This window comes from Tachypleus tridentatus, chromosome 13 (genome assembly GCF_004210375.1).
Source record: "Tachypleus tridentatus isolate NWPU-2018 chromosome 13, ASM421037v1, whole genome shotgun sequence".
NCBI lineage: Eukaryota > Metazoa > Arthropoda > Merostomata > Xiphosura > Limulidae > Tachypleus > Tachypleus tridentatus.
In genome coordinates, this window is record NC_134837.1 from 167,831,724 (window position 1) to 167,847,343 (window position 15,620).

The 15,620-nt window shown below is 33.2% G+C and overlaps 1 protein-coding gene across 1 annotated transcript; it reads right to left on the bottom strand.

Moving 5' to 3' along the window:
* Positions 1-565: 565 nt before the first annotated feature.
* On the bottom strand, positions 566-13,211 carry LOC143239158 (glutamate receptor ionotropic, delta-1-like). The gene is made up of 7 exons (XM_076480013.1): positions 13,113-13,211; positions 10,229-10,387; positions 8,480-8,642; positions 6,232-6,446; positions 5,919-6,024; positions 1,956-2,124; positions 566-981 (listed from the first exon to the last, which is right to left on the bottom strand). Exons 1-7 carry the CDS (start codon positions 13,131-13,133, stop codon positions 702-704), a joined length of 1,113 nt encoding a protein of 370 aa, XP_076336128.1. The 5' UTR covers positions 13,134-13,211; the 3' UTR covers positions 566-701.
* Between the last annotated feature and the right edge of the window lie 2,409 nt (positions 13,212-15,620).

The following is a 15,620-nucleotide window of genomic DNA, read 5'->3' on the forward strand; positions in this document are numbered from 1 at the left end:
TAAAGAGGCCACATCCAGTAAAGGAGCAACAAAATTATTTAGCTTATAATTTTATGCTGAATGGGTTCAGAATACACACACCGGCATAGTCGTCTAGAATAAATCAACCTAATAACCCGATTGAAGTTTACAATAATTTGAAGCTCAAGTCTATCTTTCAGTTAATTATTTGTCATTGAGTTAGAATGGTTTTCCTCACCTCTCATCAGCAACACCACAGAAGAACAAATCGATATACTTGTGATTTTTTAGTTACTCACAAAGAAGGTTTGCATTTATTTTGAGGTTATTAGTATTTTCTATCTGAACGATTTCTTATATGTGGATGGGCAAAATACATTTAATGTTCAAATATATGACCTTTTCCATAATTAGAGGTATATGAATACAAAAAAATAATATTTTATATGGTTTGACTAATTAATTTAAAGCAGTTAAATATGGTGTCTTAAATTTGATATTACGTCACCTATACATTAGTTTATTAACTAATAATAATAAAATAATTTAATGTATTTTAGATGATAATATAACTTTATTTTTTCTCAGAAGAAAGATGTACAGAGTGTGCTGTGAAGAGAGTTTCTGCCATTGTGTCTCACACCAGTGAATGTTTCCATAACAACATTATTCAGATAAACAATTAATTAACAATCATGACAAAATGCTGTTAAACAGTAAACCAATCTTGAATAAACAAGTTAAGTGGATTTTGCAGTATTTTTCTCCATCTTTCCAGCTACGTTAGGATTCTTTCCACATTTGAACTTTTTTCCCAAGGTCATTTCAGCAATAACAACAGCAGTGCTTCCCAAAAGACCTCCTACATACATAAAGAGGGCGCTACTCAGTTCGCTCACAGTGAGCCCTAGTTGCTGGGTTTCTAATGTTTTTGAAGAACTTGGAAGGCAAGATTCTAAAACTGGAAAGTACATATTCTTCCATTTCTCGATAAATCCTTCCCTACGTAATTGTTCAATGCTGAAAGAAAACGGAAAACAATCTTTTGTTAATTAATGACGAAAACTGTCAGTTTATTTGTTTGTTTGTTTGGGAATTTCGCACAAAGCTACTCGAGGGCTATCTGTGCTAGCCGTCCATAATTTAGCAGTGTAAGACTAGAGGGAAGGCAGCTAGTCATCACCACCCACCGCCAACTCTTGGGCTATTCTTTTACCAACGAATAGTGGGATTGACCGTCACATTATACACCCCACGGCTGGGAGCATGTTTAGCGCGACGCGCGCGAACCCGCGACCCTCGGATTACGAGTCGCACGCCTTACGCGCTAGGCCATGCCTGGCCAAAACTGTCAAACGTTTGGAAGAATGTTTTCTGAAGTATTAAAGACAGCTATAGAAAACATTTTTTTCAATGTACGGCTCATTTTTAAATTTCCATATCATCTAATTTATTAAATTTTTACAATGTTGTATCAGAAAAAAAAGTAATGTGTTGTAATAAACTGCATAGAGTCACATAAGGATGCTTATACGACATGTTTTGAATGCAGAAAAAGAGCTTTTACAATTCAACTAATAAGACTTTGTAAAAATAAATATTAAATGTATAAATAAATAAGTAAAAGTTAAAAAGTTGCTTTTTGGTATATCATGAGCAAATTATTACAAAATGAAACAAATGAGTTATATTTCGTAACACGTTTAGTGATGTAAGTTAATCAGGTTTTATCTTTTAAGTCTTAAGCTAAATATGTATTTACATAACAAAAATAAATAAATTTTTATGATCTAAGCTTTCTTGTGAACTAATATACATCACAACGAATGTGTAGTAAAAATCTAGCTTTAAAAACTTCACATTTGTATTTGATTTAATTTATTTTAGAACCCTTTGAAATCATACAGGAAAAACTTCATTTTTTACACAAAAATGAATATAACAGCGTAAATAATCAAGAACATTTAAATGATAATTTGTTCTTTAATACTTACAATTTAATAAAATCTTCACCAAAAGGGGTTTCATGTGGCATAGGCATCCCAATAGGTCTTTTATAGAACCGAAACCGTCCTGTTGTTAGGACACACTCTCTTTTGTGTTCTATGTAACTCTGAAACACCATGTTGTTCAGAATGTACATTTCTCCGAGCATAATGTAGCCTAAAAAATAACACATAAACCAATATTTCATGAAGTTCTAATCCAACCAAGAAACACTAAATAGTGTATTAACATGTTCTAACAGCTTACATTACTCAATTTCTTGTCACCTTCATCGGTTTGGAAAACAGTTTTTCTTCTACTTCTATTCGATTCGTCAAGCGTGTGTGTTCTGTTTTTTAGAGCAAATCCGCACTGTGGGTGTCTGATGTGTTGACTGCGTGAATGCATCCATGGATTTTAGTGTTGTATAAACAATCACTCAGATCGCGTTTCAGCTGATATAAGACACGAGGCCACCACGCACAAATATTTCAGCTGATTGTCGCATTTTTTCTGTGATTTTGTCTTTTAAATTTAAGTAAACTATTGACCACATAATATAAAAATATGCACTGTGACTGTGCCGTACGTAGCATGATGCGTAATAGAGTGCAATATACTACTACTTTTTGATGTTTCTTGACGGATAAATATCATTAACTGGGGGTTGACCGCGAAATGTAATTATGTGGTGAAAGGGTTAATTTGAAACATAAATATTTATTTACTACTTCATGCGAAACTTTTCTTCCTTGACTTTACGAGAAATGAAATGTTACAAGTTTCATCATTGATGTTCATTCAATTTGTTACAATGCAGTTTATAAATATTACACCACACTTGTTCACTGTATTGAAGTAGCTTGCAGTTTTGTTATATATATCTATATTCATGATGCCTTGTTTCTGTGTAGTTCCTAACTAGTGTGTTAATGGGAAACTGTGGAATAGTGAGTTTATTCTGATAAGTGCAATAATAAAAACGGCCCAAAACAACTGACCCTATACTTACTGTTCACTGAACTCACGGCATATCTAACACATTATATTGTTTCCCAGATACAGTAACAATGAGACATTACTCGCACGAGTGTCCTGTCAGTAATCATTCCATGTAGCAACCAGTTATTATTGTTTTTTTAAAATATCCGATAGAATGAATCATGTCTATAAAGAAGAGGATTAGATTTTGAGTTGACCAAATATTACTAATAAAAGCTTGTATTAAATGATTCATTACATTTCTTCAACCCAATGTGTAATTATCTTACTGCAGAGTGACAAAGTATATTTTTAAGCCCTGAATTCGAGACTTAACAAAGTTTGAATCCATGAAATATGTCGATAAATTTTCACATCATTAGATTTCCTAGTACTAACACCTTAGTGGTCCAGCGGTATGTTTGCGGACTTACAATACTAGAAACTGGGTTCCCATACCCGTGTTGTGAAAAGAGCACAGGTAGCTAGGTCATCGTGTAACTCTATGCTAAATTTTGAACTAATAAATTACAGTACTAACTTTCTGTTTGTCAGACTTGAGTCTAAAGAATCCAAAACAAGAAAAGCAAAACTGATAATAATTTTAATGCCACTTCCAAACAAGAGTTGAACTATTTTGAAGAATGTTGATTGCTACTTTTGCTGTAAACATGTTCAAAACGTAGATATTTCTAATTAAACAATACCAGAACAGTAAGAGAAAAAAGGCACATGATTACCTAAGTAAACAGAAGAAAGTATTAGATTTACCAATATCTGAATCATCGACTATATTACCTAATATAACAGTTGTCTTTACTTTAAAAACTCTCTGTTTGCCTTTTTCATGGCAAACTTCTTTCATCGTACGACCGCATTCATTTCGCTTGAAACATGTTTTTACTCTGTATTTAGAATAAATAGGATACATAGGGCCATTTTCTGATGTTTTCTTTACAGTTTAAAGCAGGAAATGGCATAGAATGAAGCAACCGACTATTGATCAGAAAATGGAAAATATTGGTTAAAGGAAGTAACAAGAATGTTGAATAATTCCGCATTAATAAAGATACAGATATTTTCTCATTTCAGAATGGATAACTTGATACACAGCAATTATTCTAGGGTAATTTTAGTTAATTCAAGACTCTCTCACCTGGTATTTAAACCTGCTGAATACGAAAGGGCAACCAGATAGTACCACCATCGTTTGTGGCTACAATAATCCAAATAGTGAAAATAGCCAAAAATATAGTGGAAATCATCGTTATTTTGCAGTATTTCAAATATGCATATTTTCCGGAAACACTCAGCTACGTTCAATGAATAATTGTTTCCAAATAAGACCCAAAATTGAAGTAATTTCGAATAACTCACTATTCTTCTTCAGAAAACCCTTACTAGGCCCGGCATGGCCAGTAGGTAAAGACACTCGACTCGTAATCCAAGGGTCGCGGGTTAGAATCCCAGTCACATCCTTTCAGCCGTGAGGGCATTATAAAATGTGACTGCCAATCCTACTATCCGTTGGTAAAAGAATATTCCTAGAGTTGGCGGTGGGTGGTGATGACTAGCTGCCTTTCCTCTAGTCTTACACTGCTAAATTAGGGACGGCTAGCACAGATTGCTCTTGTCCTTTTTGATGACGAGAAACACACTAGAAATAAAAATGTGTCTCAGAACGGCTGGTATGGGTATTAACACTTTTATTGATAAGGAGAAAACAACGTTTGGACCTTCCTAGGTCATCTTTTGGTTAAAAAGATGAAGATGGCCAAGGAAGGTCGAAAAGTTGTTTTCTCCTTATCAATAAACGTGTTAATACCCATACCAGCCGTTCTGAGACAGCCTTCGTGTAGCTTTGCGCGAAATTCAAAACAGAGAAAGAAAGAAAGAAACAAAACAATTACATCTTTGTATGTGTGCTAACTTCTTTATCATAATTCGATTAATAACGTTACGGGAGTTAAATGCACAAGCCAACTGTAATAAAAGTTGTTGACTTTAATCTGAGGAGACGTTGCAATCATTACGAGAATTTGGTGGCAACATAATGTATATAGTGTGACTTGGGGTTCTCTAACCGAATCAAGACATTAGTAGAATTAATTCTGACATTAGTTGTTTTTCTATTTTTTGCTTTACTTGCCTCTATAATTTGTATCTATAATGTAAAACACTAAAATAATATGACTAATGGAATGAAGCATGTATAGGAAGATAAGGATTAGAGTCTCGACATCACATAGTGCACTTTAATCCCATTTTGTTGTAAACACGCAACCAGTGAGTTGCTCATGACAACAGCGGGAACCAGTCTAAAATGGACTGTAATAACTAAATTATTATAATAAATACAACTTACTTATTAATATTACAAATTATTCCTTCTTTACTTCTCTTCCTCAGTATCTCCTGAAGAACGTTTTTACTCTTAGTTAATCCATCCCAGAGGTTCAAATTCATAAGATCGCTTTATAATCATATACGTATTGAGTTTGCGTTTCTGTTTTATTCTAAAAGCAACTTGACTCAATGGAATGTAACGGTGCAACTCTTTCACATAATACTTCACCAGGTCATGTAATATGCTAGTTTACAGGCTTAACAAAAGTATAGCAAAATATCGAAAGTTTTGTATTATTTCTGACCTTTAGACAACATTATAAATACAATTTTGTGACAGTAGGCTATAATAAACTCAATTCGTTACATTTCTGTAAAGAGTCTCCCAGTGGGTCAGCTGTAAGTCTGCAGGATTACAACTGAAGTTCGAGTTTCGAGCACAGATAGTCATTATGTAGGTGTATGCTTAACAACATCCAAGCCACCATTTTACAAAAACAATTGATTTATAAATCCTTTAGGTATGCTTTAGCAAAAGTGAAGCTCACTTGCACCTAAGAATAATGTACTTTGTGTTTGGTAAGTCTGAATACAGCTTAATTATCCTCTACGAAAATGGTCCACATTCTTAATAAAAGTTTTACCTCCTTTTTCGACTTTTTTTCTTGCTTCCTCAAAGTCACTGAACGTTTCACTTCGTCCTTTTATCCTTGAAGCTCTCAACTCCTCAAAAGTCGTGTCGTTGTTTATCTAAAACGTGAAAAATATTTTAGTGATTCAATGAATTCAAGAATGAATAAAGTTTAGAAACAAACGAATGAAAATCGACTAAGGAAGAAGATGAAAACTAAAAGTGTTCTAGGGAATTTTGAAACAAATTAGTTCGGGTTTGGCCTTAGATATACCACTACTATTGCTTAGAGATTTATTATGCTACTAGTTCCATTGTTAACTGACCTCTAGTGCTGCTTCAAGAGCACTATCATTCTCAATAAGCCATTTAGTCTTTGGGTCATTCAATGCGTCTTTCAAAGAGGAATAGATCTTGTACTCTGGTGAAGTCAAGAAAGCTGTGAGGTTTGCGGTATAAAAGGCTGTTAGAACTAATGCAAAGATCCACCATGTGGCATAAAGGATTCTTACTGAATCGTGATTAGCCATTTCCTTAACACCTGCAAAATGTTTCAAGGAATTATATTAGTTTTCAAATTGTTTGGACACTTCTCAGCTTAACTCATATGTGATTTTATATTTGGCTTAAATGCCAAAAAGAGAAATATAATTATAGTAATATGTGTGCTGACATTTATACTATAATAAATTCTGAAGTTAAACTATTTAATATATAAGCATGGTAAGAACAAAGTAACTTCCAGCACTAGTTTCATTTTATAGGAAGTTAACAACAGAACATTGGTAAAATTCTCTATACAGGGCACCAGTGGTATTTTTTTAAACCTTTTTTCTTATTGGATGTGCACTAATTTAGGTGTTGTGTATTGGAAAGACTCTATGATTCTTTGGAGCAAATAATTGGTTCATACATACTTTTGTGAAATAAAACACTTCATGTTTAAGTGTTATTCGTACTGTTGGTTATAGCTAGAAATATATTATTTCCATTATTAGTGTTAGCATGATAATTATTATTTTATATAGTAGCCTAGTGTCCTAAACTGGCAGATACTTGTGGGATAATTTTAGAACTACACTCAAAAAACGTCGTTAATAACGAAGTACTCGACTGATTATTCAATGTATTCCAATCATAATAAGTTTTAGTTTTCTTTTGTATGGATTCATAAAATTATGTATTTCTTCTCAGTTTGAAATAATAGAATTGACTTCAATATAAGTTAAATTAATTCAAAATCTATAGAGTTAGCTTGCTTTTAATCAAAAGCTATTAATAATTTCTATAACAAATTATATATATTTAATCAATCTATTATCGAGGAAATTCTGGATCGAACATTTAACGTCTGCACATATCCTTCCATAATTATGAGCTTATAAATAAGGAGAAGACAGCTAGTGAATAGCATACATAGCTACTTCTTGTGTCACTCTTTGCTGAGCAAATACCTCAACCTGGCTGTCACTTTTATGATGCATTCATGGTATCAAAGTCCGGAGTGCGTTCATGCAGCAAGAAATTACGAACCATAAACTCTCGGATTCATATTCCAAGCACATTAACCAATAGGCGTCTCGTGAGTCAGGTAGTTAATTTAAATGTTTACTACACTGTTGTTGTTTCATAAGGAGTGACGCTGTGACAGCTCTGAAACAGTTTGAGTTACTATAAGTCAGATTTTACCAATTACCAAATAATTTGTGGTTTAATGCATTACGTTTAAAATTAAACAAAATTTTAAAAACGTATCTAGATGTCAAATAATATATAAAATAGAAAATGCGCCACTGTTACATTGAACCTATACCAGGTAAAATAGAAAATGCGCCACTGTTACATTGAACCTATACCAGATAAAATAGAAAATGCGCCACTGTTACCTTGAACCTATAGCAGATAAAATAGAAAATGCGCAACTGTTACCTTGAACCTATAGCAGATAAAATAGAAAATGCGCCACTGTTACCTTGAACATATACCAGATAAAATAGAAAATGCGCCACTGTTACCTTGAACCTATAGCAGATAAAATAGAAAATGCGCCACTCTTACTATGAACCTATACCAGAGAAAACTATTGCTATTTCTTTTTCATCAAATTTCTGAATTATATTTAAAAAATATATATATTTTTTCGCGGCTGTGCAGTTGTGTTAAAATTTCAAAATTTTCGGCTGTCCAATGACATAACAGGTTAATAAAACGTATAAGAGAAAGAAAGAACACGCTGTGTTTGTTCGATGATTCTCTCAGCAAAATAAACAACAACTTTGTATACTTGAGTGAATACGACAAACAGTACATGCGAAACTCGTATTTCGATAGCGTTTTATTATTTTTGATCAGGAAGGAAAAATAAGACTAAAAACAGGAACGATCTAAATTCTATTGGGACGTCCAGTAACCTTATGAACTGTGGTATAGTTTCTTTTATCGAACAGAAGATAGAGTAGTGAGATAGAAAGAAACGTTTTTGAAAAAAAAATCATAGTTTTATCTTGAAGAAAAAATATCAAAACGTGTGATACACATAAGTAAGATAGTGAAACATGTATACGAGTAAATTACCTTGTTTGACAAGTCCTGAGTAGACCAACCATAAACATTCTAATACACCGTTTCTGTATTTTCGACCCTTGTTAGTTAATTCCAACATGAAACTCTGAAGACGTAAAATAGAATATATCACTAATCCCATTGAGATAGTAGCAACAATGATGAGAAGCCACACCTGCAGATTTGAATATAAGGAGAATTATAAGGATTAATTAAGCTATTATCACAATTTAGAAAACTACTGTATTTAATGTTAAAAGCAGTAAATTATAACACTATTAGTGAAAGTTAGTTGAGCAGAAACGTTGGTTCTTAACTATCTTTCATTGATGATTTGCATCACGATAAACAAGATCCATTAGAATCTATTATGAATGTGACTGAAATTCAAGTTGAAATCATTTAAGTGATAAACAACAAACAATCAGAATTATTAAACAAGATGATAGAATATTCGTTCAAACAACTGGAAATACGATCTCTGTGTTAAAGGGAGAGAATATACCCTCTAGACAAAAGATTTGGCAGAAGTAAGAGTCACATTACCAATGTTTGTGCACAAATATCCATAATACATAAAAATGTAACATTCACGAGATGAAATTCCCATTCATGGGATACGTATAAACATTAGAAAATCAAACTCTGGGGAGCAGTAGAATACATAAAAACATTTAATTGTAACAGCGCTTTCATCTGAGTAAGTTTAAAGTTTATATTCAATGTGATGGATGTGTTGGAAGAAACTGAAAATGTTTTACCTTATTGACTAAACATATAGTTAAAGATTGATGTAATGTGTAGCATCGGTAAGAAACTTAATTTAGAATGATATTTTATTGTGGATCATCACAAGATTTGATTATAATATATTCGAAATTCTCATTGAATGCAAAAATGATGTAAAAATATCAAATACATATTATTCTTTTAGTAGTGTTTTTGGTTTTACTTGATTTGAGCTTCGCTGAAACATCAAAAGTGACGAAATAAAAATTTCCGTTTGATTATAAACTTTCTCAGACTTCTTAGGAAAAACTGACGTCTGAAATCTTTGACATGAGCAATATATCATAATAAGGAAATTATCTAAGTAAGATTAAATACAAATTTGATAGTTAAGCTTCGCACAAAGCTGCTCAACTGCTGTTTGTGTTAGCTGCTCCTAAGTCTGAACAAGATTAGAGGGTAAGTAATTTGTAAACATCATAACGTCCTCACAGCCACCATGTTCAGTGATCGGTTTCGATCCCGAAATTCGCAATATCTAACCGACTTGTTAGTTTAGGTCAAATACAGTGTGAAATGATAGATAAATAAATAAATCTACATTTTAAGAGAAGTTTTGATGAATATAATAGCAAGATATTAATAGGTATAATAGTAAAATAATTACTTATAAACAAAAAGAAGTTGAAACCTATCCAAGTTTGGTAACATGATTTGCCGTTAATTTGGTTCGTTTTGAATTTCGTGCAAAGCTACACGAGGGCTATCTGCGCTAGCCATCCCTAATTTAGCAGTGTAGGACTAGAAGAAAGGAAGCTAGTCATCACCACTTACCGCCAACTCTTGGGCTACTCTTTTACCAACGAACAGTGGGATTGACCTAACATTATATCGTCCCTACGACTGAAAGGGCGAGCATGTTTGGTGCGACGGGGAGTCGAACCCACGACCCTTGGGTTACGAGTCTAGTGCCTTAACCACCTGGTCATACCGGGCCTTTTCCATTAATAACTCGGTGTTTGTATCACATACCTGAGGCTTAAACGGAGCCAACAGAGCTTCACTTTTGTCTTTTCTTTTCGGCATCTTCATCAAAATTCCAATTTCGTCTTCAAATATTGTGTTTGTGAAACTAACGGCTTTCATACGTTCCCTTGTTTTTGTAAACAATGCACCTGCGATATCAACTTTCTACAAAAAAGAAGTAATAATAATAATGAATTGTACATAATCTCACGAAGGAATTATGCATGCTTTAGTTTCTCTTGTTAATTCCAGGAAGATGAAACATAGAATAGTATTCAGAATAGTGTAACAACAAAATGATGGGTATCTATGACCTATAATAACAATAAAGTGATGGCTGCCTATGTACTATAATAACGACAAAATGATGGGTGTTTATGACCTACAATAACAATAAAGTGATGGCTCCCTATATCCTATAATAACGACAAAATTATGGGTAGCTATGACCTATAATAACAATAAAGTGATGACTGCTTATATCCTATAATAACAATAAAGTGGTGGCTGTCTATGACCTATAACAACAATAAAGTGATGACTGCCTATGTCCTATAATAACGACAAAATGATGGATGTCTATGACCTATAATAAGAGTAAAGTGATGGCTGCCTATGTCCTAAAATAATGAGAAAATGTTGGATGTCTATGCTCTAAAACCCTTTCAACTACCATCTACGAAATGTTCTGTGTGATAGCTTATGTTATGAATTGTTATCATACGCCATACACATTGTTCAGTGGTTTTCTTTACTTCCTATAAATACTTTACAAGCTCCAACAAGAAGTTTTGAAAACACATTTGAGTGAGTAAAATACACATAATTCCAAGAGAATTTCTATTAATTGTATAGGTTGACATGAACTTATGATTGGATGTTTTGCTTTGATGACATCCAGTTCGTATCAATATGGAATTTCCTCGTGAAATCAGCACATCAGCTTGGTACATTCATAGTTTTCTTTACTCTCTGTGTGTAAGTTGTAGGTGTTATGCAATCATGTGGCGTACATCATAAGTTTAGTTAATAATCACGTAGATGTAAATCATAAGTGTAGTCAGCAATCACGTGGAAGTAAATTATAAGTATAATCAGCAATCACGTCAAGTATCATGTATAAGACTCTCGCAATATGTATTATCTCATTTTTGAAGCAACTTACAATTGACAGGATGATAATAAACTTATTGAACATGTAAGAAGATTTAATTCGCCCAATGTTAATACATGGGCTCAGGTTTCATGTTAATTTTAATAGGTGCTCTTTTGTTGGACTTTGAGAGAAGCCTGTAAACATAACTCTTAGGACTAATCACCTTACAGTTCAAAGAGACTATGTGTTCTTGAGTTGTTTTTGGTGACAATATATTTAACTTTTTTTTCTACACCTGTAGAGTTCCTTTCGTATCTCATCTAAGAATAATCTGTATTTCACCACTGGAATCACGTCTTCCTTTGTTTTACCGGTCAACGATACAGATATCTTATACTTTAAAACAGTAAAATATTGTGCCTTGCATTACTTTGTAATATATCTCATTCAGAAGGGCTGAATACTGTGCGCGATTTGCACTTTTAACCCACCAGACCTTAACCGAATTACGACAAGAGGGTGGGATTTTAACCTTCTGTAGTCAAAGGCCGCAGGAAAGTTGACTTATTGTTACTATAGGTCATAAATTACTTTCTGTAACACTTTTAAGAGTGTAGTACATTGGTCAGCTGAAATGATAATACTTATGTTGTGGATAAAAGATTATTGAAAACTGTGAGGAAAAAATCATAAAATGGAAGGTTTTAAAGCATAGCGGGTGTGTTTTTATTATATTAGAGACACATTGGGCTATCTACTGAGTTCACCGAGGTGAATCGAACCCCTGATTTTAGCGCTATAAATCCATAGACTTACCGCTATACCAGCGGTGGACTTAAGGCATACCTATTATTATGTTTTTACAGAAGTTTTGTACAGTGTGGCTGGTAAGCTTAGACTGACTGCAGAGTTTGAAAAGCTTCGCACTGTTACTAGAATATAATGAAAAAAGTCGTTTACTTTGTTAATAATGTTACGTTTTATTGATGTTACTAAACAAAGGATTAGAAACTATTAAACGAGTGAAAATGTTTCTCGGACTTAATGATAAATAACTCCAGCCTTACCAATATCAGAACTATATGTTAAGTAAACCTAGTTATTTTTACAGTTTGACAGTAAAATGTTATTATTTGATTTTTAGAGGATCTGATTATTACTAGCTTACTTTACGTTTTGCATAATAATGAAAACCCAGTTAGGGAAAATAAAACCCACGTGTCACAGTTTTATTCATATTGGTACACCTAAAAACTTCAGGTTTTTGAACTTGCACTAAATTCAAAATTTAAGAGTTTTCATACATTAGTTTTTATTATATTCACTTGAATACACTTAAAAAGTAAAAATAGTAAAGTAACTAAATCAGATATAATTTTAAAAATTTAATTCTTATGTTGATACAAGTTCTACTAAAATAAATAAAAATTACAAAAAGCATTTAATAAAATGTCATTGAGATAAAATACGCATAGGAAAAAAAAGCCTAAACCGATATTTTTAAACATTATTGAGCAATTCATTCAACAAAGATATACAGTGTTTAGTTCGTGATATCAGAAAAAAAAACATAGGTTCAAGAAACCATGACACAAAAAACCATATAACCTGAGAGTTTTCAAGTGGTGGTCACTTGCTCTTCAGGGGTAAACTTATAGGGTTCTGTATCATTTTGTACCAATATTGCTTATTTAATATACCTAAAAATGTCTAAAGTAATATGAGAAATAAAATTTTACACTAATGTTATCTATTCTTAATTAGACCAAGTGATGATTTGAAATACATACTTACCTTGTCTACCAACATTTTCATTATCCCAGTCCATGATAATGTCCCATTCGCTAGTTTTACCAGTCTACCAAAAGCGCAGTCTTCAGGTACTACAATCTGATAACTTTTATAATGATAAAAAAATGTTAAACAAGGAACAATAGAGGACTTTTCTATTATAGAAATGCACTCAAGATAACATTTTAAGTTATGTAAGGAAATATGGATATACAGTATCAAATCATTAATTCTCTTACTATGGTAAAACACTAGGACTAATATATAGTCCTTTTTATTTGAGCATATAATTATTATAACTGACAAGGATATGTGTTAATAAAAAATTTTAAACCGTGTATAAAAAAAATTTAAACCGTGTATATCTTTATTCATTTCCCCCCTCTTCAGTGGTTCACTGGTTTACGAATTTAGAATGCGGATTTCGATAACCATAATAGGCAGAGCTCAGAAAGCTCATTGGTTAAAAAGAACACCATATTATTTCAGTACAGTGAGTGAATATTGTTGGAGGCCATGTTTTTTCTTTTTATCTTAAGTTTTGTATTGTTGTTTGTCTATAGTGATTGGCCCGGCATGGCCAGGTGAGTTAAAGCGTTCGACTTGTAATCTGAGGGTCGTGAGTTCGAATCCCCGTCGCACCAAACATGCTTGCCCTTTCAGCCGTGGGGGCGTTATAATGTTGCGGTCAATCCCACTATTCGGTGGTAAAAGAGTAGCCCAAGAGTTGGCGGTGGTGGTGATGACTAGCTGCCTTCCCTCTAGTCTTACACTGCTAAATTAGGAACGGCTAGCACAGATAGCCCTCGTGTAGCTTTGCGTGAAATTCCAAAACAAACAAATTGTAGTGAGTTTTGGTGTCAGGTGATGACGGCATAGTTTAATAACTAGAAATTGTATGAAATTATTTGAGCAGTATAAAAACATAAGTTAGACTAGATTAATAATTATTGGTGAGTTTCTCAATTAGTTAATCCGTTACTGTCAGCCACTTATTTATGTAATTCAGTGCTTTGATTACTGAGTAGTCAGCATTAATTAAACCAAGTTACATAATAGTCGAAAATAAAATTATTCTGTTATCATTAAGTGGGTTTTACATCCTTACTTTTAACAAATCACAAGAACAAACTGCTGAGCAATTAAAACCATTGCAAGATTGATTTCAGCGGTGGATTTGTTTTTGATAAAAATAAAAACAAGATTGAGTTTCAAAATGATGGTACATACCAGAAACTGCCTCCAGGTACGAAGGAAAAAACTTGATGCAAACGAAAAGAAATGTGGTCGTAAGATTTCAACTGGAAAAAAGTGAGAAGCGACTTTTGTAGTGAGAAAGTTCCTCTACTCGATATGGTGTATGATAACTAGCATAGAGTGGATTTTATGATGCTAGAGAAAAATTCAGACTCAAGAAATCAATTTCACAGAAACATGCCAAACCTTATGATCCGAGCGTTTTCGAAAGGCCTACCGAAAGGTTGTAGGGTATCGTATTTTTAAGATAGATTGAATATATTTCAATATACTCCACGTGGAAACTCAACTGTGGCATTAAACTAGCTAGTTAGTTCAGTGTTGTGGCACTGTTGAGCTTTTGTTTCAACTAAAACTAGAACTAAACATTAAGTGAACTTGTACTACCTACTATTATGAAGTTGTGCAAGCTATAGTATAAAAAACTAAATTTTTTGTTTGTTAAGTTACCCAAGTGACTCTCGGGATCATAATTAGGACATCGTATTTAGTAAAGAATACTGTTTTACGTGTAATGTTATGATTTTTTCCCATCCCATATTAAATTTGTAACTCATAACAACTTTTATTAAGTTTTACTACAAAATTGGTTTGGTTAAAATTTCGCGCACACCTACACGTTAGCCGTTCCTAATTTAGCAACGTTTATTTGTTTGTTTTCTGAAATTCGCGCAAAGCTACACGACAGTTATCTGAGCTAACTTTTTCTAATTTAACAGTGTAACATTAGAAAGAAGGAAATTATTCCTTACCACCCACCGCTAACTCTTGTGCTACTTCTTTGCCAACGGATAGTGGGATTAACCGTCACATTATAAAGGTATACGGCTGAAAGATCAAATATGTTTGGTGTGACGGGGATTCAAACCTGCGACCCTGAAATGGCGAGTCGAGCGCCTTAACCACCTGATCATGCTGGGCCTTTGTTACAAAACCAACGTTATTCCTGTAGTCATCGTTTAAAGAATTAAGTCTGGCTAAGTCCTTTAGGAACAATTAATCCATGGTGTTTATAGAAAACAATTTACGTTTTCTCATAAAGGAATACTTTAAATGTACCAAAGTAATTTAGTAAGAAAAGCAGAAACAAATAGGTGGGCAGTAAGTCTGTGAAAGATGTTTTTGACTACAAGTTACTGCTTATTTTAGTTGCTGTTCTTCAGCAGTAAGAAAAAGTGAATTCACTTGAGGTAATGAAGTAAAACATCAGACAGTATAAGCACTTTTTTAGCTAGACTGGGGAAATAGAACTAC

Excerpts from the sequence above, each read along its gene's own strand:
- LOC143239158 (XM_076480013.1), bottom strand. The coding sequence starts at position 13,133 with ATGAAAATGTTGGTAGACAAG. Across the intron at positions 8,643-10,228 it reads TGGCTCCGTTTAAGCCTCAG|GTGTGGCTTCTCATCATTGT; the intron begins GTATGTGATACA and ends TCAAATCTGCAG. Across the intron at positions 982-1,955 it reads GGTGAAGATTTTATTAAATT|CATTGAACAATTACGTAGGG; the intron begins GTAAGTATTAAA and ends GTTTTCTTTCAG.